The sequence below is a fragment of the Cebidichthys violaceus genome, unplaced genomic scaffold (genome assembly GCF_023349555.1).
Source record: "Cebidichthys violaceus isolate CVI_PGR_0920_01 unplaced genomic scaffold, fCebVio1.0.p SCAF_19, whole genome shotgun sequence".
Classification (NCBI taxonomy): Eukaryota; Metazoa; Chordata; class Actinopteri; order Perciformes; family Stichaeidae; genus Cebidichthys; species Cebidichthys violaceus.
Window position 1 is genome coordinate 1,747,133 of NW_027176361.1, and position 12,293 is coordinate 1,759,425.

Sequence of the window (12,293 nt, forward strand, 5' to 3'; positions counted from 1 at the left end):
TTACATTACTTATTTATTGTGTTTATCAGTTTTATTTAAATTCTAACAGTGAAATCAGAGAGTTGTTGTTGAAAACACGCTTAGTGACAGTTTACTGTGGGATGAAACAGAACCCCAACTCAGCTGAAGTGAGTTTCAGTTGAACACCTTAAACAAGAGTCTGTCTCTCAGTCACATGGAATACTTTATTACTGTTTGTTCTGATAATGAATCATATGAAAATGATCCATTTGGTGACATTGGCAGAACATTGACATGTCCACAGGCCATGAGTGTTGAGTATAAGAGTGAGAGGAAGATCCACCTGACAGTCAGACAGAAGAGCAACGAGGGACCAGAACACATCTGTGGTGAGCTTCTTCTTCTCTCTTTGTTTTAGGATATCAGAACAACACATATATCTCTCAGGTGATTCAGTGAATACTGAAGTCTGATTGGCTCATACAAACTGCCTCATACTTAAAGAGCTGAATTACAGGAATATGATCCAGTGATTATGTTTTCTTAAACCACCTTAAACATTCAGTCATTTATACATTCAAACTGTCACATTTCCAGGTCATATTCCAGCTGAGAAGCACTGAGAGTTAGTGAGGTCTGAGTCATGCATCCAGCTGTGGTAACTGCTGTCCTGCTGTTGGTGGGCACCATCAACACTGTGACAGCATGGAGCACCAGTTAGTACTATGCTATCAGCAAATCATTATCCAACTAAAACCCAAGAAACTCGGTCATTGAAGAACTTGTGTTTTCACAGATGATGTTCAAAAAATGTGCAAGGACCGAAGTCTTGAGAGTTGTGGTCGTGGTTGTGAGGCTGGTAAATGGATTCGCTTGGATTGTGATCGCTGTGTGAAATACTTCAAGATTCCTAGTACTTTCCAGGGGGCAGAGGTGATAAAACACACACACACACACACACACACACACACACACACACACACACACACACACACACACAGGCATTAGAAAAAAGGAAGATAAATCTATCCTTATCATCTCTTACATGTTCTGATAAAGTTCTGGTGAAGACAAACACTTTTTCACATTTCTGTTGATTTCAGAAATACTGCCACTCTGTGAATGCTGAACTGGTGTCGATACACGATGAGGAGGAGATGATTCTTGTGATGTGTCTGAGCTTGAAATACAACTCTAATTCACAACCTCAACCATTTTGGAGCGGAGGCAAGAGATCAGGGGTAAGCAGTGAACGCCTCATTGTGATCAGAGGGAGGAAAGACCCTGATGGACGATACATAGAGGAGAATGTGTCACATGTCATCACTGATCCTCACCTTTGTGTTCTTCAGGGGGGGTTCATATACACTGATGGATCTAAATTCGACTACGCTAGATGGCTTCCTAATCAACCAGACAATCATCGTGGACAAGAGGGCTGCGTCGAGATGAATGTTGGGTGTAAGGGAATTTTGAATATGAAAAAAGTCTGTAAACCAGAATAATTCAAAAGTGCATCTGAAGAACATCGGGCCTCATTGAGAACCAGTCACACCAACAGAGTAGTTCTTAATCTGCACACGAGAGATTGAAGAGAACTTGTTTGACTTAAGAGTTATCACGATTTATTATGAAGGAATTTGGAGTTCAAAGCTGCAATCATGAATATTTTAACATGAAGAAGGATCACATGACTACCTGTATATGAGAGAGGTTGCTCATAGTGACGAACCCACAGGAATTTATTACCTAATTCCACAATTCCCTTCAGCTCTACGGAGCATTAATCTACTTTACTGATTTCCTTGATGTGAACTTTTTACTATTGGAACATTTTTGTGAATGTAAGTTGCCCACAAACAGAGTGGAACATACAAATATTAATAATACTATTAATAATAATAATACATTTATTAAATATACCACCTCTCAGAGAAGACAAACCATAAATAAAATACTAAAAACAATAAAACATGTGGCTTTATAAAGTAATTTAGGGCTGTTGATTACACTGATGATCACTTATCATGAACGTGCATCTACTCCTGATCATGTGACCTCATCGAGTTGAAACAAGAACTTTAAGACTAAATTATTCCTGCATGAGGTCCATGATCCTTCTGCTCAAAGCAGGAAATGTAAATATATAATCTACCTTTTCTTCTTTTCCAGACTGGGGAAGCTGGAACGATAACGTCTGCCCAGGGAAGAAGGACTTTATCTGTCAAAAGGAAGCTTGATCATCATCAGCTGATGTTTGCTTTCACATTTCCAATCAGCTGACCAGCTGAGCTGCAGGTGGACCACTCTGGTTCATGATAACCTGCCAACACAAGCTCTTAACTTTACTGCAATAAACGCTTCAGCATTCAATTTCCAGCGTCTCGTTTCATTTGTTCACGTTCAGCAATATGAGTGTAGAAATCTTGTTCAACTTCTTCCAGACTCATTTCTTTTTAACATAACTGTGGTAAAACAACTGTCCTGCAACAGACGTCATGGTGTCACTATTCTGTGTTCACTAACCTCTTTAAAGGGTTAATCATTTTCTAAATGTCTCTACCAACCAATAAATCCCATGAAAACACCAAATCCAACAATGAATAGATTCCAATAAATATCAACTTAACGAAAGCTTTAGATGTTGTGCTTGAAGACCTCTAATCTACATGAATGTGAGAAGTTCTTTGATGTTATGAAATCCAGTAGGATGAATCCTCCAACGCTGTGCTCCAAAAACTCTATGAATATGAATAATGCTGGGCAACATAATGCGTTATTATCGCATTCATTAATTAACGCCGACAATTATTTTATAGCACACTAACACAGTTTTTACAAAAACATTGATGCCACTGAATCATCCAAACAAATGGTGGAGGGAGGCTTCAGCAGACTATGTTGGATGCAACGTGTGGGAGAAGTATAGATAGACAAAAGCAAGACAAGCTAACAAATGCCACAGAGAAGCGGATAGATAGAAACTGCAGGCTGATTAGTATTGTGGAAGATGTCGGTCTGAGGAACGTTCTCAAGGTGCGTTCGCGTCACGTTTGGTGTGAACACACCTTTAGGATCGTAACAAATTACGGCACGTATGAGCCTCCCAAAAGGAGAGGACTACAAAAGTGATGGCGTTACAACGTGCACCGGCTGTTGATCTCACTGGAGACTACCTGACATCACTGGGTAACCGTCATCACCTCAGAGTTCCAGTGCATTATATTGATGAACAGTGGGAGCTGCGTTCACATGCTCTTACTGTCATGAAAACAGAAGACAGATATTTTGATGAAACGTGCGCAGAACATTTTATTCATGTTACACAGCAGTGGAACGTTTCAAATAAAGTCAGCACATTCAGCACAGATAGTGAAGAAATATAACTGCTACTGTGTGAAGAACACTGCTGTTAAAAAGAACCTGATCTGTTTAAATTGTTTGCAAACCAAATGTTATTGCACTTTTGTTCATATACTTTGAAATGTACTTTTCAGAGAAGGCTTCTCTGCAACTAAATGCCACCCTCAGTGGTAACGTCGACTATATGTACGTCTGTCTCTCTTGGCAATGGCTCCCCCATCTTACAGACTTTATCGCTGTAAAACCTTTAATCATAGACAATAAGTTCAATAAATTAGATGACGGTCAATAGATGAAGTTGTCATTTAACAGTGCAAACCGTTTTTCCGTAACGTCTTGTATTTTTTCATGGATTAGGGACATTAGAAAGGAAATAGCTGAATCTTAATCTGCAAATGTATTAAGAGGTCAATATTCAAGTCCCAGATAAACAGACATTTGTGTCATATTTTGAAGTGCGTTGTGTATTTGTGCTGATATTTACCTATTCGTAAATTTTCTTGTGTTTTAATTTACTATTGACTTTTTTTTATTTTAATTTTTCAATAATGTATTCATTTGCTTGTTAATGGATCTCCTGTTTTTATTGAGGAAACATTTGTATATATATATATATATATATATATATATGTATGTATATATATATATATATATGTATGTATATATATATATATATATATATATATATATGCATGTAGTTATGGCTTTGTTTATATAGAGTGTGTTTTGTATATAGTGATACTCCAATGTGACCTTTTGAAAATCTAAAAAATAAAAATAAAAATTTCTCTTTGTAAGTTGCTTTGGCTTTATTACAAATAGACAAATAACAAGTACGTATAAGACGTAAAATCAAAGGAAGCAGAAACACTTAAACGCACTACAACAGGAACAGGAAGTCAATGATTTTCACATGAAAGCATACAACAGCATTCTTCTCACACACTGTAAACATTTTTAAATATTCAATATAATGACCAAATGTTCTGGCTAGTCTGGAATATATATTTCATAACTTGTGCCATATTTGTTTCACAAAAGGATCAGTAAAATTAATCTTGCAAGATTTATTCTTATGTCCGTTTAAAAGGGAAAGTAAAAGTGTTGACATTGTCGTTGTAAATTTGACTCACAAATTAAAACGAAATGCCCCTTCAGAGGTTAAATATATGTTCATGTTGAATCATGTTGGGTCACTGAGATTGTGAATTTTGATTACACACTTCTGACAAGGCGTACAGTCATGTCTGATGGCAGCCCTCTCCTCACCAGTTCATCTCTTATCTGGAGAAGAAAAACGCAACAGTGGTGCTGAGATGTGATCACTGCCTTATCAGATGGTTGAGTGTAAAGAGGGAGATCTGTTGTATTTCTGAATCATCGAACGTGTTCATAGTAAGACCACTAACATAATTAAACCTCCAAACTAGCCACAGCAGGAGCAGTTATCTGATGCTTTGACATGCTTTGATTTCTGATTAGATAAGAGGCTGACCTGTTGTATGAGGGTACTCCTGATGTAGTCCTCAGAGAGTGGAGACAAAGACGAAAGTCTCATTCTCAGAGCAACAACTAGAAGCACAGTGTCCAAACATTACAATGCAGGCCAGGAAGCTGCTGAAACTGATTCTCAGACAACTCATTATTCTCACTTAGCTCCCACCCTTAGCTATGTATAATTAAGAGATAATTAAATAATGTACGTCACCATTTGTCATACTTACTTGTGTTTGAAACGTCTGTTGAAGGTGCTGGGGAAGCAGTGGTGTCTTTTGTTGTAGCTGGTGTAGTGCTGGTTGTAGTTAGTGGGGTAGTCGTTGAGGGAATGGGGGCTGTAGTTTGGGTGGTTGTTGTAGCTGGTGTAGCACCGGTTGTAGTTAGTGTGGTAGTCTTTGAGTGAATGGGGGCTGTAGTTTGTGCGGTTGTTGTAGCTGGAGGAGTGCTGGTTGTAGTTAGTGGGGTAGTCGTTGAGGGAATGGGGGCTGTAGTTTGTATAGTTGTTGTAGTGCTGGTTGTAGTTAGTGTGGTAGTCGTTGAGGGAATGGGGGCTGTAGTTTGCGCGGTTGTTGTAGTTGGTGTAGCGCTGGTTGTGGTTAGTAGGGTAGTCAATGAGGGAATGGGGGCTGTAGTTTGTGCGGTTGTTGTAACTGGTGTAGTGCTGGTTGTAGTTGGTGGGGTAGTCGTTGATGGAATGGGGACTGTAGTTTGTATAGTTGTAGTGCTGGTTGTAGTTAGAGTGGTAGTCGTTGAGGGAATGGGAGCTGTAGTTTGTATAGTTGTTGTAGATTTGGTTGTAATTAGTGGGGTAGTCATTGAGGGAATGGGGGCTGTAGTTTGTATAGTTGTTGTAGATTTGGTTGTAATTAGTGGGGTAGTCATTGAGGGAATGGGGGCTGTAGTTTGTATAATTGTTGTAGTGCTGGTTGTAGATAGTGGGGTAGCTGTTGAGGGAATAGGGGCTGTAGTTTGCGCGGTTGTAGCTGGTGTAGCGCTGGTTGTAGTTTGTGTGGTAGTCGTTGAGGGAATGGGGTTTGTAGTTTGTGCGGTTGTTGTAGCTGGTAGAGTGCTGATTTTAGTTGTTGGGGTAGTTGTTGAGGGAATGGGGGTTGTAGTTTGTGAAGTTGTTGTAGTTGGTGTAGTGCTGGTTGTAGTTAGTGGGGTAGTCTTTGAGTGAATGGTGACTGTAGTTTGTGCGGTTGTTGTAAGTGGTGTAGGGCTGGTTGTATTTAGTGGGGTAGTCATTGAGGGAATGGGGGTTGTAGTTTGTGGAGTAGTCGTTGAGGGAATGGGGGCTGTATTTTGGGCGGTTGTTGTAGCTGGTGTAGTGCTGGTTGTAGTTAGTGGGGTAATCGTTGAGGGAACGGGGATTGTAGTTTGTATAGTTGTTGTAGTGCCGGTTGTAGTTAGTGGGGTAGTCGTTGAGGGAATGGGGACTGTAGTTTGCGTGGTTGTGGTAGCTGGTGTAGCGATGGTTGTAGTGAGTGGGGTAGTCGTTGAGGGAATGGGGGCTGTAGTTTGTGCGATTGTTGTAGCTGGTGTAGCGATGATTGTAGTGAGTGGGGTAGTCGTTGAGGGAATGGGGGCTGTAGTTTGCGCGATTGTTGTAGCTGGTGTAGTGCTGGTTGTAGTTAGTGGGGTAGTCGTTGAGGGAATGGGGGTTGTAGTTTGTATAATTGTTGTAGTGCTGGTTGTAGTTTGTGTGGTAGTCGTTGAGGGAATGTTGGCTGTAGTTTGTATGGTTGTTGTAGCTGGTGTAGCGCTGGTTGTAGTTAGTAGGGTAGTCGATAAGGGAATGGGGGCTGTAGTTTGCGCGGTTATTGTAGCTGGTGTAGTGCTGGTTGTAGTTAGTGGGGTAGTCGTTGAGGGAATGGGGACTGTAGTTTGTATAGTTGTAGATTTGGTTGTAGTTAGTAGGGTAGTCGTTGAGGGAATGGGGGCTGCAGTTTGCGCGGTTGTTGTAGCTGGTGTAGTGCTGGTTGTAGTTAGTGGGGTAGTCGTTGAGAAAATGGGTGCTGTAGTTTGCGCGGTTGTTGTAGATTTGGTTGTAATTAGTGGGGTAGTTGTTGAGGGAACGGGGGCTGTAGTTTGCGTGGTTGTTGTAGCTGGTGTAGTGCTGGTTGTAGTTAGTGGGGTAGTCGTTGAGGGAATGGGGATTGTAGTTTGCATAGTTGTAGTGCTGGTTGTAGTTAGTGGGGTAGACGTTGAGGAAATTGGGGCTGTAGTTTGCGTGGTTGTAGCTGGTGTAGTGCTGGTTGTAGTTAGTGGGGTAGTTGTTGAGAGAATGGGGATTGTAGTTTGTATAGTTGTTGTAGTGCAAGTTGTAGTTAGTGGGGTAGTCATTGAGGGAATGGGGGATGTATTTTGCGCGGTTGTTGTAGCTGGTGTAGTGCTGGTTGTAGTTAATGGGGTAGTCGTTGAGGAAATGGGGGTTGTAGTTTGTGGAGTAGTCGTTGAGGGAATGGAGGCTGTATTTTGGGCGGTTGTTGTAGCTGGTGTAGTGCTGGTTGTAGTTAGTGGGGTAATCGTTGAGGGAATGGGGATTGTAGTTTGTATAGTTGTTGTAGTGCCGGTTGTAGTTAGTGGGGTAGTCGTTGAGGGAATGGGGACTGTAGTTTGCGTGGTTGTGGAAGCTGGTGTAGCGCTGGTTGTAGTGAGTGGGGTAGTCGTTGAGGGAATGGGGGCTGTAGTTTGTGCGGTTGTTGTAGCTGGTGTAGTGCTGGTTGTAGTTAGTGGGGTAGTCGTTGAGGGAATGGGGGCTGTAGTTTGTATGGTTGTTGTAGCTGGTGTAGTGCTGGTTGTAGTTAGTGGGGTAGTCTTTGAGGGAATGGGGGTTGTAGTTTGTATAATTGTTGTAGTGCTGGTTATAGTTAGTGGGGTAGTCGTTGAGGGAATGGGGGCTGTAATTTGCATTGTTGTTGTAGCTGGTGTAGCGCTGGTTGTAGTTTGTGTGGTAGTCATTGAGGAAATGGGGGTTGTAGTTTGTGCGGTTGTTGTAGATTTGGTTGTAATTAGTGGGGTAGTCGTTGAGGGAATTGGGGCTGTAGTTTGCGTGGTTGTTGTAGCTGGTGTAGCTCTGGTTGTAGTTAGTAGGGTAGTCGTTGAGGGAATGGGGGCTGTAGTTTGCGCGGTTGTTGTAGCTGGTGTAGTGCTGGTTGTAGTTAGTGGGGTAGTCGTTGAGGGAATGGGGGTTGTAGTTTGTATCGTTGTTGTAGTGCTGGTTGTAGTTAGTGGAGTAGACGTTGAGTGAATTGGGGCTGTAGTTTGCGCGGTTGTTGTAGCTGGTTTAGCGCTGGTTGTAGTTAGTGGGGTAGTCGTTGAGAGAATGGGGATTGTAGTTTGTATAGTTGTTGTAGTGCTGGTTGTAGTTAGTGGGGTAGTCGTTGAGGGAATGTGGGCTGTAGTTTGCGCGTTTGTTGTCGCTGGTGTAGTGCTGGTTGTAGTTAATGGGGTAGTTGTTGAGGGAATGGGGGCGGTAGTTTGCGCGGTTGTTGTAGCTGGTGTAGTGCTGGTTGTAGTTAATAGGGTAGTTGTTGAGTGAATGGGGGCTGTACTTTGTGCGGTTGTTGCATCTGGTGTAGTGCTGGTTGTAGTTAGTGGGGTAGTCGTTGAGGGAATGGGGATTTTAGTTTGTATAGTTGTTGTAGTGCTGGTTATAGTTAGTGGGGTAGTCGTTGAGGGAATGGGGGCTGTAATTTGCATGGTTGTTGTAGCTGGTGTAGCGCTGGTTGTAGTTTGTGTGGTAGTCATTGAGGAAATGGGGGTTGTAGTTTGTGCGGTTGTTGTAGCTGGTGTAGTGCTGGTTGTAGTTAGTGGGGTAGTCGTTGAGGGAATGGGGGCTGTAATTTGCATGGTTGTTGTAGCTGGTGTAGCGCTGGTTGTAGTTTGTGTGGTAGTCATTGAGGAAATGGGGGTTGTAGTTTGTGCGGTTGTTGTAGCTGGTGTAGTGCTGGTTGTAGTTAGTGGGGTTGTCGTTGAGGGAATGGGGGTTGTAGTTTGTATAGTTGTTGTAGTGCTGATTGTAGTTAGTGGGGTAGTCGTTGAGGGAATGGGGAATGTATTTTGCGCGGTTGTTGTAGCTGGTGTAGTGCTGGTTGTAGTTAGTGGGGTAGTCGTTGATGGAATGGGGGTTGTAGTTTGCGAGGTTGTTGTAGCTGGTGTAGTGCTGTTTGTAGTTAGTGGGGTAGTCGTTGAGGGAATGGGGGTTGTAGTTTGTGCGGTTGTTGTAGCTGGTGTCGTGCTGTTTGTAGTTAGTGGGGTAGTCATTGAGGGAATGGGGGTTGTAGTTTTCGCTGGTGTAGTGCTGGTTCTAGTTAGTAGGGTAATCATTGAGAGAATGGGGGTTGTACTTTGCGCGTTTGTTTCAACTGGTGTAGTGCTGGTTGTAGTTAGTGGGGTAGTCGTTGAGGGAATGGGGGCTGTAGTTTGCATGGTTGTTGTAGCTGGTGTGGTGCTGGTTGTAGTTAGTGGGGTCGACATTGAGGGAATGGGGGTTGTAGTTTGCACGGTTGTTGTAGCTGGTGTAGTGCTGGTTGTAGTTAGTGGAGTAGTCATTGAGGGAATGGGGTTTGTTGTCTGCGCGGTTGTTGTAGCTGGTGTAGTGCTGGTTGTAGTTAGTGGGGTAGTCTTTGAGTGAATTGGGGTTGTAGTTTGCATGGTTGTTGTAGTTGGTGTGGTGCCGGTTGTAGTTAGTGGGGTAGTCATTGAGGGAATGGGGGCTGTAGTTTGCGTGGTTGTTGTAGCTGGTGTGGTGCTGGTTGTAGTTAGTGGGGTAGTCATTGAGGGAATGGGGGTTGTTGTCTGCGTGGTTGTTGTAGCTGGTGTAGTGCTGGTTGTAGTTAGTGGGGTAGTCGTTGAGTGAATTGGGGTTGTAGTTTGCGTGGTTGTTGTAGCTGGTGTGGTGCTCGTTGTAGTTAGTGGGTTAGTTGTTGAGGGAAATGTGTTTGCAGTTGCAGTTTGTGGAACGATTGTTGATAGTGGGATAATTGATGTGGATGGAGTAGTGGTTGTAGCTTGTGTGGTTGTTTTGATTTTTGTAGTGATGGTGGTTGTTGCCACTGGTGTAGTTATTAAATGATTGGTTGTGGTTGTCATTGGGTCTGTAAAAAGAATTGTGTAAAGATTACAAGTGAACTTTATCAATCCAACAACATAAAAAAACAACGAGGAGTTCCACTCACCGTTTCCAACACTCACAATGACACATCGGAGCTCAGAGTGATACTTGACTGAACTGTGGAGATAAATCAGTACGATAGCTCAGTTACAAAATTGTGTCAATGATACTAAATTATTTTAAGTTATTAAAAGGCATAGTCTTTCTTGCTATAGCTCTCCTTCATATTAAAGGAATAGAGAAAACTGCTTCTGAAACGCACTGCATCTGGTGGAATCACAAGCATTGTCTACAGTGGCTGTCCCTCACCTGGTGGAGGCTAACTATCACAAACGTCAGTCAGATTATTGTCTTTCATTCCTTCAAACACCTTCTTGAAAAGGTTGGCGTTGTTATTTGATTATATCCTAAAACTTGTGTATGTCCAAGTCCTTCATAATGTTTAAAAGTATGTGGGTTTCTCCTTCTTTTCTTTTGGGCATGCATCTCTACTCCAGCTCTGCAAACTATTGGCTAGTTGGTTTGTGTTCAACGCAAAAGTGTCTGTCGCAAAGTGACGCATATTAGGAGTGAGCTGTATACATGTCCAAAAACCAGAATAATATCAACATATCACACGTCTTAGTCAGATAATGCTCCATTCGGAATAAGACCTAATTCAGAATATCCAAACGGAATATGATGCTTACATGAACCATATCAGATTTGTAAAATTGTCATATTCTGAATAATAGTTGTCAGTAGTCGGTGTTATAGGGAAATGTGCATAGGACAAGTGACTGACTTGAAAGCTGCCTGGAAGCTGAAACAGATGGGGTGGCTTTCTCCATCTTCGTTTTCAGACGGCGTCCATCTCAGGATGTACTCTCCTACTCCTGCTACTACTCCTACTCTAATCTGGTTTACGTTGTGTGGCCCGCTGAACAGCAGCTCGGAAATCCTTTTAAAAAACAGAAGAAAAAAAGTCTTGGCACGTTAAGATAACCTTTCCAAAAACCACCACACCCACAAATGAAGCCAAACTGTCTTTCATGATGGCATGATCGAAATCCTCACCTGCTACCTTACTCCTTTTTCTTTCAAATGTTTCCTCAATGGCAATTCTTTCACTTTTATACATTTTTATAAGAGTCACACTTGTTGTTGCCTGTAGGTGGATCTTACCAGTAATCACCTTTAAAACCCTGAGCTTGTGAAACTACAACTGAAACAACATGGCGCTTGTACACAGTGTACTCTAAGACGTTTTTCATGGGTTTTTTTGGCTTTAAATGCAAACTGCATTGTTATATTTGATACAGTTGGTTGGTTTTTACACTTGTTTCAGTCTTGTCAAACCTGTTCAATGCATCAGTGTTGACAGAAAACAACAGATCAATTTCCTCGTACGCCTGAATTCCCGAGCAACCATTGACTAACATATTTATTTGGACAAGTTTTTCTAACATTCTGCATCATTAACCTTCTTTGAAATTGATGTTTGACTTACGTGGAGACATTTGCCTCAGCAATGATGCTGATATTCAGGGACTGATCAACAGGCGTGTACAGCCGAGCTCTGTTTGCTGGGGTTGGAGGCAGGAACTTGGGCAGATAGAGTCCCTCTGTGCAGGACGGCACCACAGGATCCACTGGAACAATAAAGACGAGCAAGACTTTTTCTAAGGATGGAAATACCAGTCGGTTCGTCCATCCACCTGTCGGTCCACCACTTTGGTTTGGACTAGAATATCTCTATAAACCGTTTGATTGCCATAACATGCTTTACAGACATTCATGGTGCCCAGAGGATGAATCCTAATGACTTTAATGACTCAAGAGTTTCACTTGCTCTGTGAAAAATCTTCACATCTACTATATCGACTGGAACAAACATGGTTGCTGGAGCTTTACATTGAGCTTAATGTTAGAGACACCAAACTAGCAATTGACCTTTCCATAGACGCTCAAGCAATCGTTTCTATTTTTCTTAATTTTCAGGCTGGTGATATATATATATATATATATATATATATATATATATATATATATATATATATATATATATATATATATATGTATATATATATGATTCTAAAACGTTTCCTTTCTACCTAAAAATCTGTGGAGCTAACATTAGCAGAGTATGTTAGCACACCATTGACTAACGTTAGCTAATCTGGAGGTATACTGAATGTATAGACATGGTGCTGTTGCTTTTCAATGATTGTTACAGTGAATAAAGACCTACCCAACTTTACTGGAACAGTGAATTTCAATAATGTCAAATTCAGACTATTTTATTCAGTTTGTACAGCATTTAACATTTGCAAACTTTGGCATTTTTTTTACTTAAAAAGGGGTTTTCTAGAAAAAG

At 41.6% G+C, this 12,293-nt stretch overlaps 1 protein-coding gene across 1 annotated transcript; it reads left to right on the top strand.

Annotated features, from left to right (window-relative positions):
* The first annotated feature begins 243 nt into the window (after positions 1–243).
* On the top strand, positions 244–2,334 carry LOC137874465 (C-type isolectin Sp-CL4-like). Its single transcript, XM_068713150.1, has 6 exons — positions 244–350; positions 559–677; positions 758–894; positions 1,065–1,202; positions 1,314–1,422; positions 2,134–2,334. Exons 2-6 carry the CDS (start codon positions 605–607, stop codon positions 2,199–2,201), a joined length of 525 nt encoding a protein of 174 aa, XP_068569251.1. The 5' UTR covers positions 244–350; positions 559–604; the 3' UTR covers positions 2,202–2,334.
* Positions 2,335–12,293: the final 9,959 nt, after the last annotated feature.

Coding starts and splice junctions, on each gene's coding strand:
- LOC137874465 (XM_068713150.1), top strand. CDS start 605: ATGCATCCAGCTGTGGTAACTGCTGTCCTGCTGTTGGTGGGCACCATC. Junction 1,203..1,313: donor GCGGAGGCAAGAGATCAGGG/GTAAGCAGTGAA, acceptor TGTGTTCTTCAG/GGGGGGTTCATATACACTGA. Junction 1,423..2,133: donor CGTCGAGATGAATGTTGGGT/GTAAGGGAATTT, acceptor CTTCTTTTCCAG/ACTGGGGAAGCTGGAACGAT.